The sequence below is a fragment of the Delphinus delphis genome, chromosome 12 (assembly GCF_949987515.2).
Source record: "Delphinus delphis chromosome 12, mDelDel1.2, whole genome shotgun sequence".
NCBI classification, from domain to species: domain Eukaryota; kingdom Metazoa; phylum Chordata; class Mammalia; order Artiodactyla; family Delphinidae; genus Delphinus; species Delphinus delphis.
Window position 1 is genome coordinate 67,192,489 of NC_082694.2, and position 20,668 is coordinate 67,213,156.

Here is a 20,668-nt window from a genome sequence, read left to right on the forward strand (position 1 = left end):
GAGGGAAACTCTACAGGCATGGCACCAGGAGGGATTTGTAGAGCTCTCTTTGTGGAGACCAGTTGCAAATGCATATGATTCATAAACTCAGGAGCTGAAATGAATCTTAAGAGATGACTGACTTCAGCCAACCCTTCCCGCCCCGTTTTATAAATGAGGAAACCGAGAAAGTTAGTGCTTTGCCCAAGATCACTTAGCTAGAAAGCAAAGGAGTGGGAGCCATGATCTTAGCTACATAATAAGTGACCCAAATAAGCCACCCACCTGTCAGAGAAAACCTTGAACTGGTCATAACTATTTGGGAAGCCTAGAGCCAACCCATACATTCCTGGGAAACTCTGAATTGTCCAGCAGATGTCAGTTGAGTCCGAAGTTGGCTTGAGTGTGATATGGAGAACTCAGGTCAGCTCTGATTTAAACTGTGACCCATAGTGTGGCCTGAGATACCCCAGAATGTCCTGGTTCGTGAGGTGTGGAGATACGCTACGTGGTTGTTTATAAGATGGAACTGATGTCCTGCCTCCACTCTGGGAACGTGTACGGAGGGAGGGACTCTCTTTAGGCTGCCCTCCTCCACCAAGAACATCTTAGCACTGGGTTGAGTTTCTGACTCTCATCACTCTTTGGGGATTAAATAATCTGTCCTAGTCTTCTGCTTCTTATGGGACTTTGTTAATTGTGCCTACTGGCTGGGAATCATCTCTAACTTAGAAGACAGTCATCTCTAACTTAGAAGAGTGTCATCTCTAACTTAGAAGACAGTGAGTGTCATCTCTAACTTAGAAGACAGTCAAAATCAAATAATTGATTATTTTATAAGGGTGCTTCCTCTCTACCTAAAACTGTGTAACGTGCTCTCCATGCTTACCTCACATAATCCTCACAACCACTGAAGTAGATGTTTTCATTCCCATTTTACAGATGAGGGACCTGAGTCTCAAGAACATAGAGCTAGTAAGTAGGGGAGCTGAGGTGAGAACCTTGATCTGCCTGATGATAAAGCCCGAGTCCCAGGTCACCATCCTCTTGCCTCAGGCTTTGCTTTTTACAGAGACAACCTAAGAGAGGGGGAAGAGGGCCAGGTGTGTGTAAGGAAGGCAAGAAAGGCCTCCAGCATCGCTGACTCTGACGCCATTGGTCTCTAAATCCCGCCACAGAGCTTATGCTGGTCCTCCCTTCTGGACACGCTGCAGAGTCACTTTCCCTGTCTCTTGGCAGGCGCCTTCCTCCTCCTCAACACCTCGATGAACTCCAGGCACAGCATCTTGAGTCCATGGGTGAGAAGCAGCAGCGAGCACTGCAGGCTGGCCGTCTCGGTGCACAGGCACCTGCAGCCCTCCGGGAGGTACGTCGCCCGGCTGCTGCCCCACAGTGAGGCTGGAAGAGAGATCCCCCTGGTACCCACTCCAGGAAAGCATGGGTAAGTCCTTCCCCGTGTCCAAAACCCATTATGTAAATGGAGATTTGGCTTTGGGCTACAAATTTCCAGAACACCCTGGAAATTTGACATCTACTTAATTGACATCTATTTAAAACTCACAATCGTCCTTTAATGGGTAGTAGGGTCCAGATGGAGCCATTACTGCTAATATTCCCTGCATGGTGTCTTGGGCACTGATCTGTGGGGTCCTCTGGCTGCCCAGGCTGACGGTCCTTCCAGAGGCCAGAGGACCAGCTGGCAGAGTGGACATTTAATGAGTGGCTATTAAAGATATTCATTTCCCAAAGTCCAGATGGGGCCAAGAAGAAAACAGCCAAGGGGAGTGTTGAAAGGCCAATATGAAAGTAATTGAATATGCTGGAAACTGGGTTTTACCAGAAGAAATCTGGCGGGAAGGGAAAGAGCAAACAATTGTGGCTGCCCAAGCAGGTCCTACAGCAGTGTGGGACACCACAGCAGAATAGGTCAGGGATGCCGCATGGTATCAGTTCAGGAGAGGAACATGATCTGTTCTAGAACCTCTAAGGCTTGCACAACATTGAAGTCATACCCAATACCCGTGTCAGTGAACTTAAGCCTCCTGGACACACTCACATGCTTCCTCAGTGACCCATCAGGCCTCTAGAAGTAGTGACGCTGGAAAGCAAACCTGAACAAGGGAACCTCTGTGCCTGCCTTTTTTCTCATTCCATAAGACTTCAGTTTTGAGGGGTCCCTGCTCCGATAATCAACAAGAGTGCGAGATCCTTCTTTGTGGCGCGTTTGCTAGAGAAAGACCTCAAATTTTTCCTTCTAAGAAAATACGTTTCAGAAAGGCTCCATCTGAGCAATGATGTTCCCCATCTCCATGGTGTGCTGGGTCAGTGGGGAGATCCTGCCTACTGCAATTCCCATGAAGCTATATGGCCTCCTTGCTCATTTCTTGAAAGTCTCCACCCCACTCCCCTGCTACTGGCCCATCTGTATTTATTTGTGTTTCAAAGAACTACAAGCTGCTACAATCCCAACAGGAATGAAATCTTGGCTTCAGAAAAGGTGTTCTCCTCATACCTAAACTCATATCTATCTTCTTGCCTCTGAAATGTCTCGTTGGACTGGCTGGGAGGGACCCAGCCACCAATTGTGTCTGTTCACCAGAAATCAGGAATGTCAGGTGTGTGAGCTGCCCACTATTAGGGATGAGCCGTCTTCTGATGGCCAAGGCTTCCTCCAGCATAGCCTCCTTTTCTTGTGAGAAGCCCCAGATGGCAAGGTCTCCCATCCATGGGTGGGGATGGCGGTGGCCTCGGCTGCAGTGCCATCCTGTATGTGTTTGCCCAGCCCCATGAGCTGTTTGTTTTGACTTCTGCTCAACATTCCTGCCCCACCAAGCCTGGCAGAGACCAGAGAATTCTTCCTGGGGCTGCTGGGACTTCAAGCAATCAATCTGTTGAGGTGCTAGGTAGAGGGTAGGGAGACATTGATGTTGCAGGTGGACATGGAGTTTGGGGTCTCCCTGAAATGCAGGCTGAGAATGAGCATGTGTGTGAGAGGACAGGTGCTGCAGGATTTCAGCACTTCCTAAGTAGCAGGGCCTGGTCCCTGTCTAGCATCCTCAGGAAAACGATAGCGCCTCGGTGTGACGGGCCACGGGGGCTTGCTAAGAGCTTTCCCCTCTTTATCTTCCTGTGCTCATAACTACCAGCTGAGTTCCCATTAACAAACAGGAAAACTGAGGCAGAGAGCAGAGGTAGGCAGCCTATTTATAGTTGCCTTAACTGGACCCCAGGTCTCCCCTTTCCTCATTCGGGCTGTTTTTCAGGGGGTAAAGGATGGGGTTGGGAAAGAGGAAATGGAAGATGAAGGAACCGTGCAAAAAGAGCTGATCTAGATTCTTTGAAGAGCCAGGGAGCATGTGATGGCAGCCTTTCCTCCTCATGTGTTGAGAACAAGGAGACCAAGACTGCGCGGTACAGGAGGCTGTAAGCGTCCCCTGAGGCTGCCCTGGCCGCCAGTCTCCGTGTCCACCCTGCTGGCCAATGCATTTTCTTCCCAACCTGACTCTTCCGTCACCAGGATTGGTCTGCACCCTGGAGGGTGGGAGCTGAGCCAGGAGAAAGGGAGCAGGGGTGCTGGGCAAGCCCATTGACCTGATGGCTTTGCTAGGGCTGTCCCTACATCTTCAGGGGCTTTGCCTCAGGCCAGGCTCTGTGTGTCTTGTGCCGAGATGTTCTCCCCTCTCCCTGGCAGGGCCATCGTGGAGTTTGGTGATGAGCAAGAGTGATTCCAGTTTAAGTTAAAGATGCCTGAGCTATAGCCTCCCCACTAACAAGATCAGCGTGCTGAGGGCACAAGGGCGCAGCTGAAGGGGCGACCCGTAGACTGCTTTGCTGCGTGGAGGAGCTCTGCTGCTGGGCCTGGCAAGCTGCAGGTCACAGGCACTTGTCCAACAACTCAGAGAGCTCTGGCTATTCACGTCGGCCTGGATCCGAGTTGCTCAGCCTCGGTACTATTGACGTCTAGGGCCGGACAATTCTTTTTGTGGGCACTGCACTGAGCATGGTCCTCGGCTTCCCAGGCCTCTACCCACTAGATGCCAGTAGCACCTCCCCTGGTTGTGACAACAGAAATGTTTCCAGACATTGCCAGATGTTTCCTGGGGAGCAGAATTGCCCCACTGAGACCACTGAAATAAATAGAGCATTTTAGAGCGGGGAGGAGCCCTGGGATTTACCCGCTTCAACCGTGTCAGTTCACAGGTGTGGGAACTAAGGCCAGGAGAGGTAAGGGACTTGCTCCCTGTCACGTGATGAGTGTCAGTGTTGGGAGGCAAGTGTCTTGAGCCCTACACTCATGTGTATGTGCCAGCCACTGTACCAGGTACCGGGTTTCACAGACACATAAGGCCCATCCCTACCCTATAACAATAGTAATTGTTATTACTCTTACAATAGTAGTAACTATTGTTAACACTAATTACACACTTCCTAGATGTGCCAGCCAATCACTGCTGTGCACTTTACATGCCTTTTCTTATTTAATACTCAGCAACACAATGAAGCAGGTACTGTTATTATCTTCCATTTCACAGATGAAGAAATTCAGTGAAGCCAAATAACTTGCCCAAGGTCACTGGCTAGACAGGGAGGAGGGGGTCTGAACCTAACCAGCCTGACTTCAGACTGTTTTTACCCATTGCTGGAAGAGCTCAATTGGACCACAGTAGTGCAGCAGAAAAATTATTATGCCCTTGAATCAAAGCCCTAAATTTAAGTCCTATTTCACTATTCAATCGTCAGTTCAATGAACAATCATTTATCGGGTATTTTGTATTTGTTAGGACCATAGAGGTGATAGGGATACAGAAGGCCAGCCTTTGATGGTTCATGAAAGGATATTCCATGAATGAGCTCTATGACCTGAGGCAAATTCCATCCCCACCTAAGCCTTGGTTTCCCCATCTGTAAAGTGGGGATGATGATGCTGGCCCAGCTCACATGGTCACGTGGGGTCATGTGGGGTCATGTGGGGTCAGTGCACTTAAGGATGTGAAGGGCTTTGCACACTCTGAGCAGGATACAAATGTAAGAGGCCATTACTTAATACCCTCATCTGCTCTGTTCTGCTCTGCTCTGCTTACAATTGGGGATCACAAAGGATTGAGACTCGTCTGCTCTCTGATTATGGAGTCAGTGTCAGACTCAAGAATCTGTTGGTTTTGAGGTCCTTGGCAGTTTGCCCTGCTGGAAGCTCATTCCCTTTAATATCAGAGATGACCCCAGCAGCCCGTCATTGTGGTCAGGGGGACATGGTGAAATCTTGGCGGTGAGTGATGACTACAGATGGCTTCCTCTCAGAGCAGAACATGGTGGTTCAGGGACCGCTACTGGGAGAACAACATTCGGCATTTGTAGTGGCGAGGAAGGAAGTTGTCACAGCAAAGTCGGCTGGGGTGAGTCTGACTCAGAGGAAAGACAAGTCAGAGGCCACCAAGTCCCCAGGAAACCACTAAGTCGTGAGCACTCGGTGCAGCAGCCTGCGTGGAGGCACGGGAGGCTGGGGGAGGCTGCTGGGGAAGCCCCTCCTCATTGCCTGGAAGGCCGCAGCAGCGTGCGTGACATCTAAGTGATTCAGAGCGCGAGCGCCTGAGTCTGCCAAGGCAGCCTGGCTCGGCCCGGGGCTTCCCAGGGGACAGCCGACGATGCGTGCCTGGCCTGCTCATCTGCCTGGCCAGAGCGGCCACAGAAGCAAGGAAGCAGAGAAATGGGCTGTCAGACAGCCAGCCCCGCTGGCCACAGAATCCAGCAGGCAGAGGACATCTTAACTCTGAATTAGAGACCACGAAGTTCCATGAATTGAATGAATATAATAATACCTATTTAATATGATGAGTCGTGAAACGGCATGAGGAAGATGGCTCACATTGTACCCAACTGTAGTAGATACTTAATACATGCTAGATCCTTCTCACTCATAATTCATTTAACTCCCATGGATGGAGCGCCACTGTGTAATAGGTGCTAGGAATACATAGCCGGAGATGACACAGGCACGGCCTTCAAGGAGCATCCAGTCCAGTAAGGGAGAAACAAGTAAAAACATCTGCTTATGCAGATGTTTTAAAATTAGGGCCCAGAAATTTTAAGAGGCTGAGCTAAGATCACTGGCCAGCAAAGCCAGCACAGGCAGCCCAGCTGCTGCTTCTGCCTCCAGCACGTCCCTGCCTTTCAGCTGAAAGAGCAGTCAGCAGCAGTTGGCAGTGTGAAACCGGTGCCTTCCTGGACCCAAGAACACAAGCACAAGGGCTGGCGGTGTCTCAGGCTGTAAGAGCGACTCTCCAGGCCTCCTTCCAGGACATCGTCCCGAGTCCTCCTTCCTCTTCACGCACACAGTTTCTCCTGCAGCCTCGGGTGTCTGGGGACTTTATTATGTGTGACCAGAACTACACAGTGTGTAGTGGGAAGAATTGGACACTGAGGGGATAGAAGTTGCCAATCTTTTGAATTACTAATTCTTTTTTTTTTTTTTTTTTGTGATACGCGGGCCTCTCAGTGTTGTGGCCTCTCCCGTTGTGGAGCACAGGCTCCGGACGCGCAGGCTCAGCGGCCATGGCTCACGGGCCCAGCTGCTCCGCGGCATGTGGGATCTTCCTAGACCGGGGCACAAACCTGTGTCCCCTGCATCGGCAGGCGGACTCTCAACCACTGCACCACCAGGGAAGCCCTGAATTACTAATTCTTGAAAAGATGTTTTAAACCTAAAGGATTTGGTGATACCCGGGCTTGAGCCAAGATAAGTGGTCCGGGCCTTTTCACAGCACAAACAAGGCTCATTCCAGTGGGTAGCAGAGAAACAAGATTCTTCATGGCATGAAGCTTCACCTTTCTGTGGGAGCTTAACCCCTACACTCAAAGGAGACTTGAGTTCCATCTGTCCCGTTGATTTCCTGATGTGGGAAGCCAGGCCTAGAGGCCTGATGAGGTATGATGAAGGTCAAAGTGCAGGCTCCTGACAAAGCCAGGACTCACGCCCATGTTGGGCCCCAGAGCCGAGTTCTCCTGTGCTCTCTTTTGTCTGTCTCCCAGCTGAATAGTTGCATTAAGAAATTCTCAAATTCATTGCCCTTGGACTAAAAACTGCAGCCCCCTGCCCAGGTGAAGAAAAACCCATGTCCGTGCTGTGTACCCACACAGCTGCCATGTTTATTTAAACCAGTCAGTTCTGACCAAAGAGTCCAGCTTTAAAACCAGGAACAATCCTAATGGGAGACCTGCCGAAGGAATTTAACCCAAAGCGATATTGATTCGTGGGCGTCAGGAAGTGTGCTGTCGGTCGGGCCTCCACCGCTAATTTGCAGTGTGGTAGTAGAACAACCACAGCTCTTCCCCACCTCAGCTTCTTACCTCCTGAGGTGGGGATTCCAGTGCCCCCGCCCCTTCCTCCATCCTGCAACGCCAATACGCCACCTCAGGTTGCCACTCAGGATGGAAGAGCAGGAAATGCTAGACTCTGCTCTATGTATGGGCCCCCCAGTCTGGCACACAGGACAGTTACCCACTACTGACCCACAGAGACCTTCCACCGCTAATGTACAGAACCTGGATTTTCCTATAAACAGACCGGTTGGTCTCAGCAGGCTGAGTGAGGGACAGGCTCAGGGTAGGGTAACGTGGAAAGATGACGCAGGGCATTTGATCATTTATTGGAATTGATGACGCAGGGCAGGTGATCATTTATGGAAATTGATGCCCTTGAGTGGCAGTGTCACAATGCTTTAATTTCAGGCCCAGCTTCTTCTCACTTTCAAAGTCATTCGTAGTGTCAGCTTTTCCCTTTTCCCCTTGGTCTGAATAACACACTAATAAATGTACAATAAGAGCTTTAATGTCCGGGTGATTTACACTAAAAAGAGAGAGCCATTCAAAGGCTTTAAAGATGATTTTTAAAAGCCTTAAAACTCACACCTAGGCTTGTCAGGGACATATTTCCCGGACACCCCGTCACAGGAACAGTCGTGCAGCCGGGAGCTCTCTGAGCAGAGGCGGTCGTGAGATTCCAGTCCTAAGTGTGCGGAGAGGTAGGCCCCACACACAGTGTGGGCTTGGGCAAGTCTCTGAGTCTCTGGGAGCCTCAGCTTTCCTATCTGTATAATGGTAATAACCAAACCACCTCATAGGGCGGTTGTGAAGTTAAATTAGATAATGCAGGGTGGGTGTTCCCCTCACCCCTCCCAGCTGCCCCTCTCAGGGCTCCTGGGCCAGTCTTCCTCCAGGCTGCTCAGGGTTGTAGGGGAGTGGGTGTAAGAAGGGCCAAGGTTAGCAATTTCATGCCCCTCGGAAAAATCTAGGTTGCACTCCAAAGTACCAGTCCCACTGACTGTGCCTGGATGTATCCTATTTCTCACCCCTTTAAGTAGTAATATTGAAACAGTGATTAAATGCTAGTCTTCTCTAGCACATGGACTTTAAGCCATCGAAATGGTAGGTCTCAAGATTTGGGGGTACAAATAAGAACCACACAGTTTACAAAATCCATACAGCTGAATTTCCCCCCAGTTGATTCTGATTTTATTAGTCTTGGGAAGGGGCATGAGCATAAGAATTTTTAGAAGTGCCACCAGGATTCTGATGTGCATCAAAAATTAAGAATGACAGCTAATATCTCAGTTTGACTTGCTTGATCACATAAGCGGGTAGCTTTCTATAACTATTTACTAAACACGAAAGAGGAAAGTTAAAAAGAAAGCTTGGAGAGGAGAGATGGACTTGTGTGCAGGGTGGAGAGTCATTTCTCTCTCCCTTATGGGTAGACATCCTAGTGACAAGGCTATCCAAGCCTGGCCTGATCCTGCCTGCTGTGCAGCTCCCAAGCTGGGGTAGCTGGGTGTATCCCAGGTCATGGATGGGACTGGTCTCCACTGGTTGGTCTTCTCAGAACACATCTGTTATTCTTTCTTCAAAAGGACTGTGGCTTTCAAGGCCATGGAGACTGAGAAGAATACATAGTGGACTAGAGGGAGCCTGACCTTTTAGAGTCAGAGGGAGTCTCCATCCCATCTATCCATCCATCTATCCATCCATCCATCCACTATTCACCCACCATCTACCATGCATCTTGTTCTTCAGAATGCCGTATATTGTCTCTCATCTAGTTCCCAGGTTAACAGCAGGGCCATGGCACTCTTTTTTGTTCTTAGGAGGTAGACACTATGTTGTCAATATTCATGGTAAATATCTGCACAGTGCTTGTTCAGGGTACCAGATACATCAACATCCATCGACTCATTTCATCTTCACTGCAATCTGTGTCGTATATATTATTATCCTCACTTTACAGATGGGTAAACTGAATCTGAGTGATGAGTAAACTGAATCACTGAAAAGAGGTTCAGTGATTTGTCGATAGTCATGGGTAACACACAGGGGAACACAGGCCTTTTGTGTCTTTTTAAAATCTCATGTTATTTCCCCGAGGAAGCCTTGTAGTTGAACCCTTGTAGCACACCTGGCTCTGAGGAAATTAAGACCTGTTCTCAACCAGTCAGGAAAAGCTCATCTGATATTTGGTCATCTAGTTCTGGGCCACGCGCCTTGAAGCTAGAGTCCTTGGTTTGTACATCTTCTCATTCTTCACAGTGCCTGGCACGGCATCTAGCACATAGAAGGTGTTCTGTGTTAGGTGAACGGACACCAGATCAGTTTACAATAGTTCTGCGATGCAAGTCTTCTTAAACCTAAGCTCTGAAAATTAAAAGTTCAGCCTGAGATCAGAGAAGAGTCTCCAATCAGTCAAAAGATAAAAAGTACTTCTCCCCACCCTCTGCCCACGCCCAGGGATAGATGTGTGATTCTCCCTGGGGCTCAGGAAGCAGCTGTCAGAGTATACCTCAACTGTGAAGGTTGCCACTAAGTACAAAGGACAATTCCTTTCCTGGCAGGTACAACTTTTACTCACGATTGCTTTCATTGATGGGCGTCAAGAAAAATAAATGAAAAGACCATCGGCTTCTGCCAGTTTTGACCTTCGAGATTTGACAGCCCTAGGCTTGTAGTGGGGCTCTTTTGAGCTGATTGCTTTCATTTTCCCACTGTGCCCTGGATATTTGATGGATTGAACACTAGGAAGATTAGAGAACTGTGAATACCTGTAAACCCCTCTGGCAAATCCCATAATGATAAATATATGTTATATGCAAAGAGAAGTCAAAATGCATAAAAGCAATCACTTCTCATCTCAGGAGTGCTTACTGAGCTTCACCATTTCCCAGTGGGGAGGGAGATATTAAGAACAGGTGGAGGAATTAGGCGATACACCACTGGTGTCAAGGAATTCACCCATTCATTCTATCATGCGTTCTGTCAACAAACGTTTATGAGTCTTACTCTGTCCCAGGCAGTGGTTGGACTCTGATGGTTCATCCTGCCTTCAAGGGGCTCAGAATGAGGTTTGGTGTTGGACGACATCAGGGACAGTTGCAGTGCTGTGATGGGTATGTGCGCAGGTGCCGCGGAGGTGCTGGTGACAAGCTGGCACGGAGAAGACAACTGAGCTGGCTCTGATGGGAGAAGGGGAGTGGTCAGGCGGACAGTGAGAGGAAGGCACCCCATACAAAGGGGGCACATACGCCAAGGCCTGGCAGCCTGAGAAAGGAGGTGGTGTGCTGGGGCCGCGTGATCGCTCCGCCACCCTGCCCCATCCAGTCTCTCAGCGTGCCCAGACTCTCAGGTGTCTGTCCCACTGGCTTGCGTGGCAACAGAACCCATCCACTTCCCACCGAGGCAGTCTCCAGACAGAAACGTCTCTAGACCCCCACCCCTAGCCCACCTCTTCTTGTAGCAAACATCCTGCTACAAGTGCTCAAAAGATTTCACCCTGGGTCCAGGCACTTTTCATACTTTCTCTTTCCCTCTGGTAGGATCTACCTCCCTGGAGACAGTCCATGTATGCAACTATTTTCTGCTCCAGCACAAGTGGATTTCAGAGTACAAGCTCTTTATGCTTTTTGGCCACTGTTGGCTCAGACCCCAGGACTCTCCTGTCATCTTTCCTTCCTCCCCTCCTCCTTTGCAGGAAGAGTAGCTAAGGCACGTTATTCCTCATGGATTGCCCTCCACCTCATTCTCTGCCAGAGATCCTTATTCATTCTTCAGCCCCCAGTTCAATATCTCCTCCTCTGAGAAGCTCTTTTAGGGTTCCTGGAATGGCATTGGCCCTGTGGCCTGTGATGATCCAGCTGCAGTCCTGGCTCTCCCACTAGTCGACAGGGATCCGGTGCTCTCTCATGGCTGACTTCTTCCTAAGTGCCAACACATAGAGAACAGAGAAGGAGTGAGGCTGCTGGCAGGGGATGAGCCGGCACCCTGGCAGCCTGAGTAGGGGCTTGCCTCCCTTCCTTCATTCCTCTTAGTTTGTATAATAATAATAATAATAATAATAAGGATGAGACGGAAAATTTTAGTCCTTGTTTAGGCTGCTATAGCAAAATGCCACTGATTGGGTGGCTAATAAACAACAGAAGTTTATTTCTTACAGTTCTGGGGTCTGGAGGTCCAAGATCAGGGTGCCAGCAGGAAGAGGGCGCTCTTCCTGGTTCATAGTTAGTGCCATCTCTCTGTGTCCTCACATGGTGGAAGGGGCAAGGGAGCTCTCTGGAGCCTCTTTTATAAGAGCACTAATCCCATTCATGAGGGCTTCACCCTCATGACCTAATCACATCCCAAAGGCCCCACCTCCTAATGCTACCACATTGGGACTTAGATTTCCACATGTGAATTTGGGGCTCAGACCATAGCCAGGAGATAACTGGTGCTTCCTGTGTGGTGCTGGGCGTTGGTCTAAGTGTCTTCCATGTGTCATCTCACTTAACACTATGCTTACCACCACTCAACCGGGGAGGCACTTTTATTACCTGCATCTTATAGTGGGGAGGAAGCTGAAGCTCAGTGTGGTTAAGTAACTTCCCCAGAGTCACACAGCTAGTACAGCAGACCAGATTTGAACCCAAGTAGTCCAGCTCCAGAGTCCATGCTCTCAATCACTATGCTACGGGCTTCCCTATCGCCAATAATTAGGAATACATTATCATTTATGTGTGATGATTAACCTTTGATTATTCTTAATAAATGCCCAGCTGCATATTTTCTATGGTATATATATATATATATATATATATATATATATATATATATATATATATATATATGATCCTTCCCATCCAAAATTAAGGGCAAAATTCTAAGGCCTCAGCCCACAGAAGAAACACATTTTGGAGAGCAGGCAGCCCTGAGAACAGGAACTAGAAAGCATTATGCCTGGCCCTGCAGAAGGTCATAGAAAGTCCAACCAGGGAATGTGGCCTCGGATTCCTATTTCCTGAAGCTCTGTTCCAATCCTGCCCCCTGCCTGCAGGTATCAGGTCTCTGTCTGTGGCAAGGAGGCAAAAACAGGTGATGGAATCGTCAGCTCTTTTAGCTGTAGTGGAGAAAGGTTAGGTGACCGGTGCTGACAGCACAGGAGTAAAGAAACACCACAACCTGCATAATCACCCAGGTCAGCCTTGTACTCACTCTAGGCCTCAAAGTAAAGCTCCCTGTTTTTCATTACCTGGCCTGCTTCTAAGTTTTCTTTTTTCCTTTTTGTTTTGTTTGTAGTGCCACACTCACATGTCTAGCTAAACCCCTTGCTGTTAGAAGAGAGATGCATTCTTTTATGGTTCAAAGCCTATGTTAAGAGCTGATCAACCAAGGGATTTCACATTTAAAAGGCTTTACAAAAATCTACACACGGATTTGGTGCAATGTCTCTTCCTGAGAGGATCTTACATCACTAAACTCCAAGAGGAGAGTTCCCACTGCTTTCAGATTACTGATAGCTTTCCCTCTGCCAGTGGGTAAGTCTTGTGGTGGCAAGAAAGGGGAGGGCTTGAAAGGAAGGCCACAGCTTTCGAATAGAGCAGGCTGAGCCCAGGCGTGCGAACTACCATTGCCAGTGGCTTGGATATTTCGTGAGGCCATTCACCCAAAGGCACCAGGTTACCTGAGTGTCTGGGGCCTTCCTCCACCCACGGGGTAACTTTGCTGAAATGACTGGTGAGCAATGGGCCTCTGAGGAGAGAGTCTGTTTCCTCCGTGGCCCTGCTGCTTGACTCAGATTTTCAGTCCATTTGAAGGAGTGTGAGGGAGAAGCCAAAGCCGAATTGTTATTCTGTGTTGTACTGTTAATTCTGTGGAACGTTCCTTGAAGCCTTCGAGGATGATAACCTCAGTGACTCTTCCTGGGTATTAGGAAGTCCCAAAACGGAGCAAATCAAGACCTTAAGGAGAGAACTGGCAGGTGAATATTGCAGGCTGCTGTTAATCCTTTGCTTCAAACCCTTCAGTAAAACCCTGTCCAACCCAGGCTCAAGTCTGAGGCCATTGGCATGGCACCAACCCTGACCTGGCCCCGCCTCTCTTGAGCCTGCCTCACCCCATTCCCTTAGACCCGTACTTCATTTACATCAACTACTTACAGTTGCCCCCAAGTAAAGCAAGTTGTTTCAAGCCCTCTTGTCCCCCTCCACACACACACACACACACACACCTGCCTGACCACCACATACAGTCTTTCTCCTCTTTCAAGAATGAATCTCTTAGTTCCTCTTCCATCAAGCCTTTCCTGAGACTCCACACCCACCCCAAGCCATGTTAATTACACTGTCCTTTGCACCAACTTTTGTTGCCTGTTCCACATCTCTATTAGAGCTCTCAGCACTGTACCACGTCTGTTTCTTTACACGTCTTTCTCACCAAGTAGGCTCCCTAAGAATAGGGATGGGCATTATTTATCATTTTATCTCCAGTGCTTAGCACAGTGCCTGACTCACAGTGTATGTTCAAGAAATGCTATCTAGGGACTTCCCTGGCAGTCCAGGGGTGAATACTCCACGCTTCCACTGCAGGGGGACGCAGGTTCGATCCCTGGTTGGGGAACTAAGATGCCGCATGGCACAGCCAGAAAAAAAGAAGAAAAGAAAGGGGCCAAGAACTCTTCAAGAACTTAAGATACAGTTTTAAGGGGAAAAAAATGCACCTAGAAAGCTCTTGACCAAAATTTTACCTCTATCTTCCACAACAACTTGCTTCCTTCTACCCAACCCCAAATATATTGACTGTCCTCAGCCTGTGTCATCATTTGTAGCCTAACCATCCCACACTGCTAAGCAGATGCCGGCATACATTAGCCTCAGAAATAAGTGGTTCCAATGTTTTCTGATTACCCCACTGTGATCCTTTTATCCCTTGTAATTTTCTAAGTAATTTCCTATATATTTTTTCTATGTTTCCTAATCTTCTACTTGGTACTTTTCCCCCAGTTTCTCCCCCTCCTTAGTTTATTGAAGTCTTTACATCCCCACTTTAAGCACACTGGCTCCTATTGAGTTTTTTATCGTTTCATACAAGCTAGGATGAATTCCAGTTGTATTCTCTCCACTGTTCCTTGAATATCCCCTCCATTATCTTGTTTTTCTCTCCCAGGACTACCATTCCTCCCTGACTGCATGGAATTTTATTCATTATTCTATCTCTATCGGATGTTTACCTGCAGGCCTGAGAGAGACTCCTCTGTCTGGAGTTTTGCAGCCTGGTCACTCTCCATAGGGAGCCTCTTGGTGCCCATTGGGTCATCCTCTCAGTAGACCTAGATGATTTCCATTTCTAAAAATCCCCATTTGTCTGTCATCTTTCTTGATTAACCTTCTGTCACCTTGTCTAAGTTGTCTAACTGGCCTCTGGGGTGTGGGGAGCCAGCGACAGCAGATCCATTGTGTACGGAATGTGAGCCAGATGAATTTGGTGGTTGACAAAGCCAGAATTCAGATAAAAATAAAAACTCCTGCATTTCACTGTATGTCCATGGTCCTTGGGTCCTTGGCCTTCTTCTGTGTCTCCAAGTTCACATTCCCACTTAACCTTTTATGCTAAGATGGGTTAAAGGCATAGTCTAGCTAGCAGAACTTGGAAAATATTTCAGTCATAGAATTATCAAGCATTAAAGAAGCTTAAAGGTTATTGAATTCATGATACAGCCAGTATGGAGAACAATGGAGGTTCCTTAAATAACTAAAAGTAGAACTACCATACGACTCATCGGTCCCACTACTGGGCATATACCCTGAGAAAACCATAATTCAAAAAGAGTCATGTACTACAATGTTCATTGCAGCTCTATTTACAATAGCCAGGACATGGAAGCAACCTAAGTGTCCATCAACAGATGAATGGATAAAGAAGATGTGGCACATATATACAATGGAATATTACTCATTCATAAAAAGGAACGAAATTGAGTTATTTGTAGTGAGGTGGATGGACCTAGAGACTGTCATACAGAGTGAAGTAAGTCAGAAAGAGAAAAACAAATACCATATGCTAACACATATACATGGAATCTAAAAAAAAAAAAAAAAATGGTTCTGAAGAACCTAGGGGCAGGACAGGAATAAAGACTCAGATGTAGAGAATGGACTTGAGGACACGGGGATGGGGAAGGGTAAGCTGGGACGAAGTGAGAGAGTGGCATGGACTTACATACACTACCAAATGTAAAATAGCTAGTGGGAAGCAGCCGTAAAGCACAGGGAGATCAGCTCGGTGCTTTGTGATCACCTAGAGTGATGGGATAGGGAAGGTGGGAGGGAGACGCAAGAGGGAGGAGATATGGGGATATATGTATATGTATAGCTGATTCACTTTGTTATACAGCAGAAACTAACACACCATCGTAAAGCAATTATACTCCAACAAAGATGTTAAAAAAAAGTTATTGAATTCAACCTCTAACCAATGCAAAACCCTCTTCCTAAGCTCCTCTGACTTTAGTTCACCTGGCTCCAACCAGTAGCACACTCACCATCTTGCACAGCAGACCACCCCATCACGGGGCAGCTAGAGCTGCTAGGAAAAACTTGCTAATGGCCCCCTCATTGGCTTTGTTCCCTTGGAAAGTTATTGAATGTCTCTAAAAAGTTATTTAATTTCCTCAAGCCTCTGGTGTCTCATCCATAAAATGGGAACAGTAATACCTACCTTGTAGGATCTTTGTGAGGATTATTGCTTTGAACAATGATAGCTAATATATATTGAGTTCTTACCATGGTCATAGCACCAAAGCATATGATGGCATTTAATACCGCCATTTCCCTATGAAGCAGTACTATGATAATGTATACAAGGCACCTAGGATCATTGGAGTAGACAATATATGTTAGTCCCGTTCCCATTTCACCATTATCTTGATCCTCTATTTCTCCTCTGAAATCACATAGAACAAGCCTACTTTCTCCTAACAAAGCAGTTTTTCATTTGAGGATAGTTTTCATGTCTCTTCTTAGCTTTCTTCCCCAGGCTAAACAATTTTATTTCTTCTCTAGCATATTTTCCAGAGCCACATTCTTCCAATGTGATCTTACTAGTGAAGGACTTATTCTTCAGTGATCTGGAAAACCCCACCCACCAATGTAGGGTAAACTTGACTCTTTCTTCCACTAGCTGTATCTACTGTTTGAAACCCAGACACCCGCAAGTTGACACCATTAGGAACCAGGGAGGCTGCCAGAGCATTCCATCAAAGTCACGTCTCAGACTGTTCCCATCGGTTTTTGCCGATGGAGAATCCTCACGTTTCTCTTGTGAAGAATGCTTTTGTTTACTACTGACATTCCCCAAAATGTCTGATTCAAAAAGAAAATTAATTCTGGCCCCAGCTTTCACGTCATCTTCTTTGTCTGTCATCCTTGTGGTCTGCCAGTTTTGCCCCTTTGTTCCCCTAATTGCCGGAGACATTTTTATACTGAGTAAATTGCATCAGGCTCACTGCAAAATGAATCAATTTGGAAAGACTATGAGCTGCACTGTTGTCTTAAGTGTGCATTAACATTTAGATGTGTTATTTAAAACAGGTCTGGGGTCAGTGCCAGGGAGACAGCCTCATGACTATTCTGACTCACTCTCTGTGGCTGAACTTCACAGAAGGGAACTGGGGAACCCTGTAACCCATCACCAGCCCTGTTTAATTCTCCATCCCTCTAGGGAACACTGAACTAGGTAAGATCTTTTAAGAGCTCAGATTTGGGAACTTGATTGACAAACTGAGCTTGACTTGGTGATCTCTGAGTGAAACACAGCTGGAAGTAGGAGCCGACGGGGTGGGAGTGGGGGGGGAGCATCTCTTCCTCTTTCACCATCCATCAGACACACACATGACATCTAGGTTTAAGCGCAAACCAGACAGCCAGAGTCCTTGGCAGTAAAACATAGCACACACAAAGAAACAAAACACGCCAGCCACCCTCTCCAGTGTAAAAATTAAACAATGCTCTGGAAACCAGTGAAAAAGAAAAGCTGCCATCCGGATGATCAGGTGGTGATTCAATGAGCTAATTCTTTTACCATCAGGAAAGTCGGGTAATATCTCCATTAGTAGCAGAAGGTTTAAAAATTGGAGAGAGTGGCAACACCAGGACAATTGTCTGATTTATGCTTTCTCAGTCACCTGAGCTCATGGCCTAAACTGGTAATGGACTCCATCCATCAAAAAATTATCCCATCTGGCATCCTGGTTTCTGAAGAAATCTGGACATCCTCGTAGAGAACTGGCTAAATGATATAATGTGTGTGAAAGCCCTTAGCGCAGTTCCTCAGTAAAAGGGGGTTGAATCCATTCAGTCTATTTTAATTTTATGTTCAGAGATATGATGGTGCATTAGATTACACAAGAGAAATAAAGCATCAGTTGTATAATGCTATAATTAAGATCTCAAAGCCTGAGATGTATAACCATGAGGATTGTAAGAATGGCACCTTCTCAGGGAGATCTGCCGGACATCTCCGTCCCTGTGTGTCCCTTCTCTCTTAGCCCCTAAGACTCTTTGTGAGTAATGGCGCCAATCTCATGGAAGGTCACCAACTGTGCATATCTGCCCATTTCTCTCAGTGGAGCCCCAGCTTCATGCAGGCTTTCATTTTGGTGTCTACAGAGTCCAAAACAGTGCCTGGCACACAATACATATTCAATAAGTATTTGTTGACTGAGAAATATTTCCAAATAGAACTCAAAAATATTGTCATGCTAATTTCTGAGTTGAAGTAGATGATAGGTAAGGGTATCTGCCTCTGTGCTAGGCAGGCAGAAAGTTGTAGAATCTCTGACCAGAGATAGAACACAATGCATAAAGACCGCTGCTGCCACTTGCATAGCACTTACTATATGGTGGGCATTGTTCTAAGAGCCTTTACCTATATTCACCTATTTAATCTTCACCATAGTTCTGTGAGGTATCACTGTTATTATCCCCATTTTATGGATGAAGGCACTGAGCTTGCCCACAGTCCCACTAGTACTGATCAGAGCTGGGATTTGAACCCACAGGGTCTCACTCCAGAGCCCAGGGAAGGGGAGGCAGGGGGAGGATCAGATCTGTGCTCCAACCAAGTCCCCAGTAGTGCACTTATTTCCTTTTATTTATAGGCAAAATTGAAAAACCACTAAGGGGAGGGACACAAACATAACATTTTGCTGGATAAACTGAGGCAGGATGGAGGTAAGGAAGTCTGCATGCATTCTGCTGCTGTGTGGGAACCCCCGCTGAGCTGGGACCCAGACTCCTGCTCTCCCACTGCCCGAGCCCCCCTCAAATCGCTGGACCCTGCCTTCCTCAGCCCTGCTCAGTCAGACTTGAACTGACCATTCACATCTGTGTGAATAGGATTTCCAAAAGCTCTAGAGGAAAAGTGCAAAAAATCTGTCTCTTTTCCAATTGGCTCTGAAAATATCTTCCTCTACTTGAACCTTCCCCTCTTGCTAATGCCTTTTGATGCCTGCACTTAATTGCTTTTAAACAGGAAGCTGCTGTGATCAGAGAATTCAGAGTTACATCTGCATCTTTTGTGCTGAAACTATTTTACCATACGCTTTTAAAGCTGTTTACAGGTTGACTTTGATGAGAGCAATGTAGGTCTCACCGGTCTTGCTATAATTTGACTGGGGAGAGAAAATTATTTATTGATTCTCACTTCAAAAAGAAAATCCACAAGCGTGTTTCCCACAACCACGTAATTACATTCTGACCCCCATCTTGGTGAGATCTTGCACCGTGGCCCACCTCCCTCTCTCTTTCTGTCCAGGGTTGCCTTTCTCTTTGCTTCATTCATTCACTCGTTCATTCATTCATTCACTAAATACTTAATGAGTATTCCTCTACTACATGCAGGGAAATATACGGGATGGTGGGGAAAAAGCTGAGAACAAGCAGAAAAAATTGCTGTCCTCAGGAAGCTTGCATTCTAGAGGATGAAATGAATATTACGTTACTAATTACATGTATAATCATGCAGTTGCCATAATGATACATGACGAAGGAGTATAGGCTTCTATGAGCTCTTAAAAGAGGGAACCTGACCCCGGCCAGGGGATCAGATGAGCCTTCCAGAGGAAGTGGCCTTTGAACTGAAGTCTGAAGAAAGAGTAGTATTATGACTAGTGGGAAGATTCTTTCTGGGAGTAGAACAGCATATGAAGGCCCTGAAGGTGAGATATTTTTGAGGAAATAAAGGAAAACTGATGCATCTGGGTCTGAAAGTAAAGAGAGGGCTTACTGGGGAAAAGGATGGGGAGAAAGGCAGAGGAGGGATCAGACACATTTAGGACCACAACCTTTATCTTAAGAGCCAAGGAAAGCTGATGTAGAGTTTTAAGGATAGAACCGTGAGTGAATTGGAGGTAGAGTAAAAGTGGCTGGAGACTCCAGACCTTTTCAGTGGTCCAGAGGACGGGGAGGGTAGTCCTGTAGTCAGAAAGTGAGGTATAGAGAGACGTGAACAGGCTTGTACATATCTATGTACAAGGTACAATGGACAAGATTAGTGCTGGATTGGATACAGGTGAGAGAGAAAGGAAGGTATTTTTGCCTTGACCAGTTGGGTAGATGGAGCGATTCATTAAAACAGGCAAAAGTGAAGGAGGCACACGTGTGGAGAGGAAAGTAGAAATTTTAGTTTGGAGATGGAGTTTTTAGAATCTTATAAACATCCAAGTGGATATGCAGGTGGACATGGGGCTCTGGAGCTCAGAGAAAAGATCTGGGCTGAATAAAAATAAATTTGGGAGTTGTTAGCATGTTGGCATGACTTTGAAGCCAATGGGAACGTATTAAAATGCTTAGGAAATTAACTGGTAATAGATCATCGACCTAAATGTAAAATCTAAAACTATGAAATTTCTGGAAGAAAAGATAGAGAAAATTGCAGCAAAGTTGTGTAAGCAAAGGTTTCTTAGCACACGAAATGTATAAACTATACAACAAAATATTGATCAATTGGAATTTATCAAAATTAAATACTTTTGCTCTTCAAAGGATTCCATTTAAAAAAAGAAACAACAGAATAGGAGAAAATATTTGAGATTTTATCTATGCCTATATCTATACCTATATATCTGACAAACGGCTTGCACCCACCCAGTTAAGAAATGGTCAAAAGACTTTAATGGACACTACACAAAAGAAGATACAGAAATGCCATTAGTAGGTGTGGAAGTGGGTGTGCAGGTGGTTAGCTTGGAACTGGTGAGAGATGGCAGCTGGAGGGGCAGAGGAATCAAGGTCACTTATTTGTGCCCCACTTGTCCCTTGGTCTGACTTACATGGCTAGAATACAGCTAGTCAGAATGGAGCCCCTGATTCATGAATCACCTCCCTCACGAAGGCTTCCT

At 46.7% G+C, this 20,668-nt stretch overlaps 1 protein-coding gene across 1 annotated transcript in view; it reads left to right on the forward strand.

Moving 5' to 3' along the window:
* The window catches only part of ALK (ALK receptor tyrosine kinase), a 728,753-nt gene that overhangs the window by 401,706 nt on the left and 306,379 nt on the right, over nt 1-20,668 (forward strand). Inside the window, exon 5 of the mRNA XM_060027602.1 lies at nt 1,219-1,420. Within this exon, the coding sequence (XP_059883585.1) occupies nt 1,219-1,420 (202 nt within the window). The remainder of the gene's footprint in view (nt 1-1,218; nt 1,421-20,668) is intronic.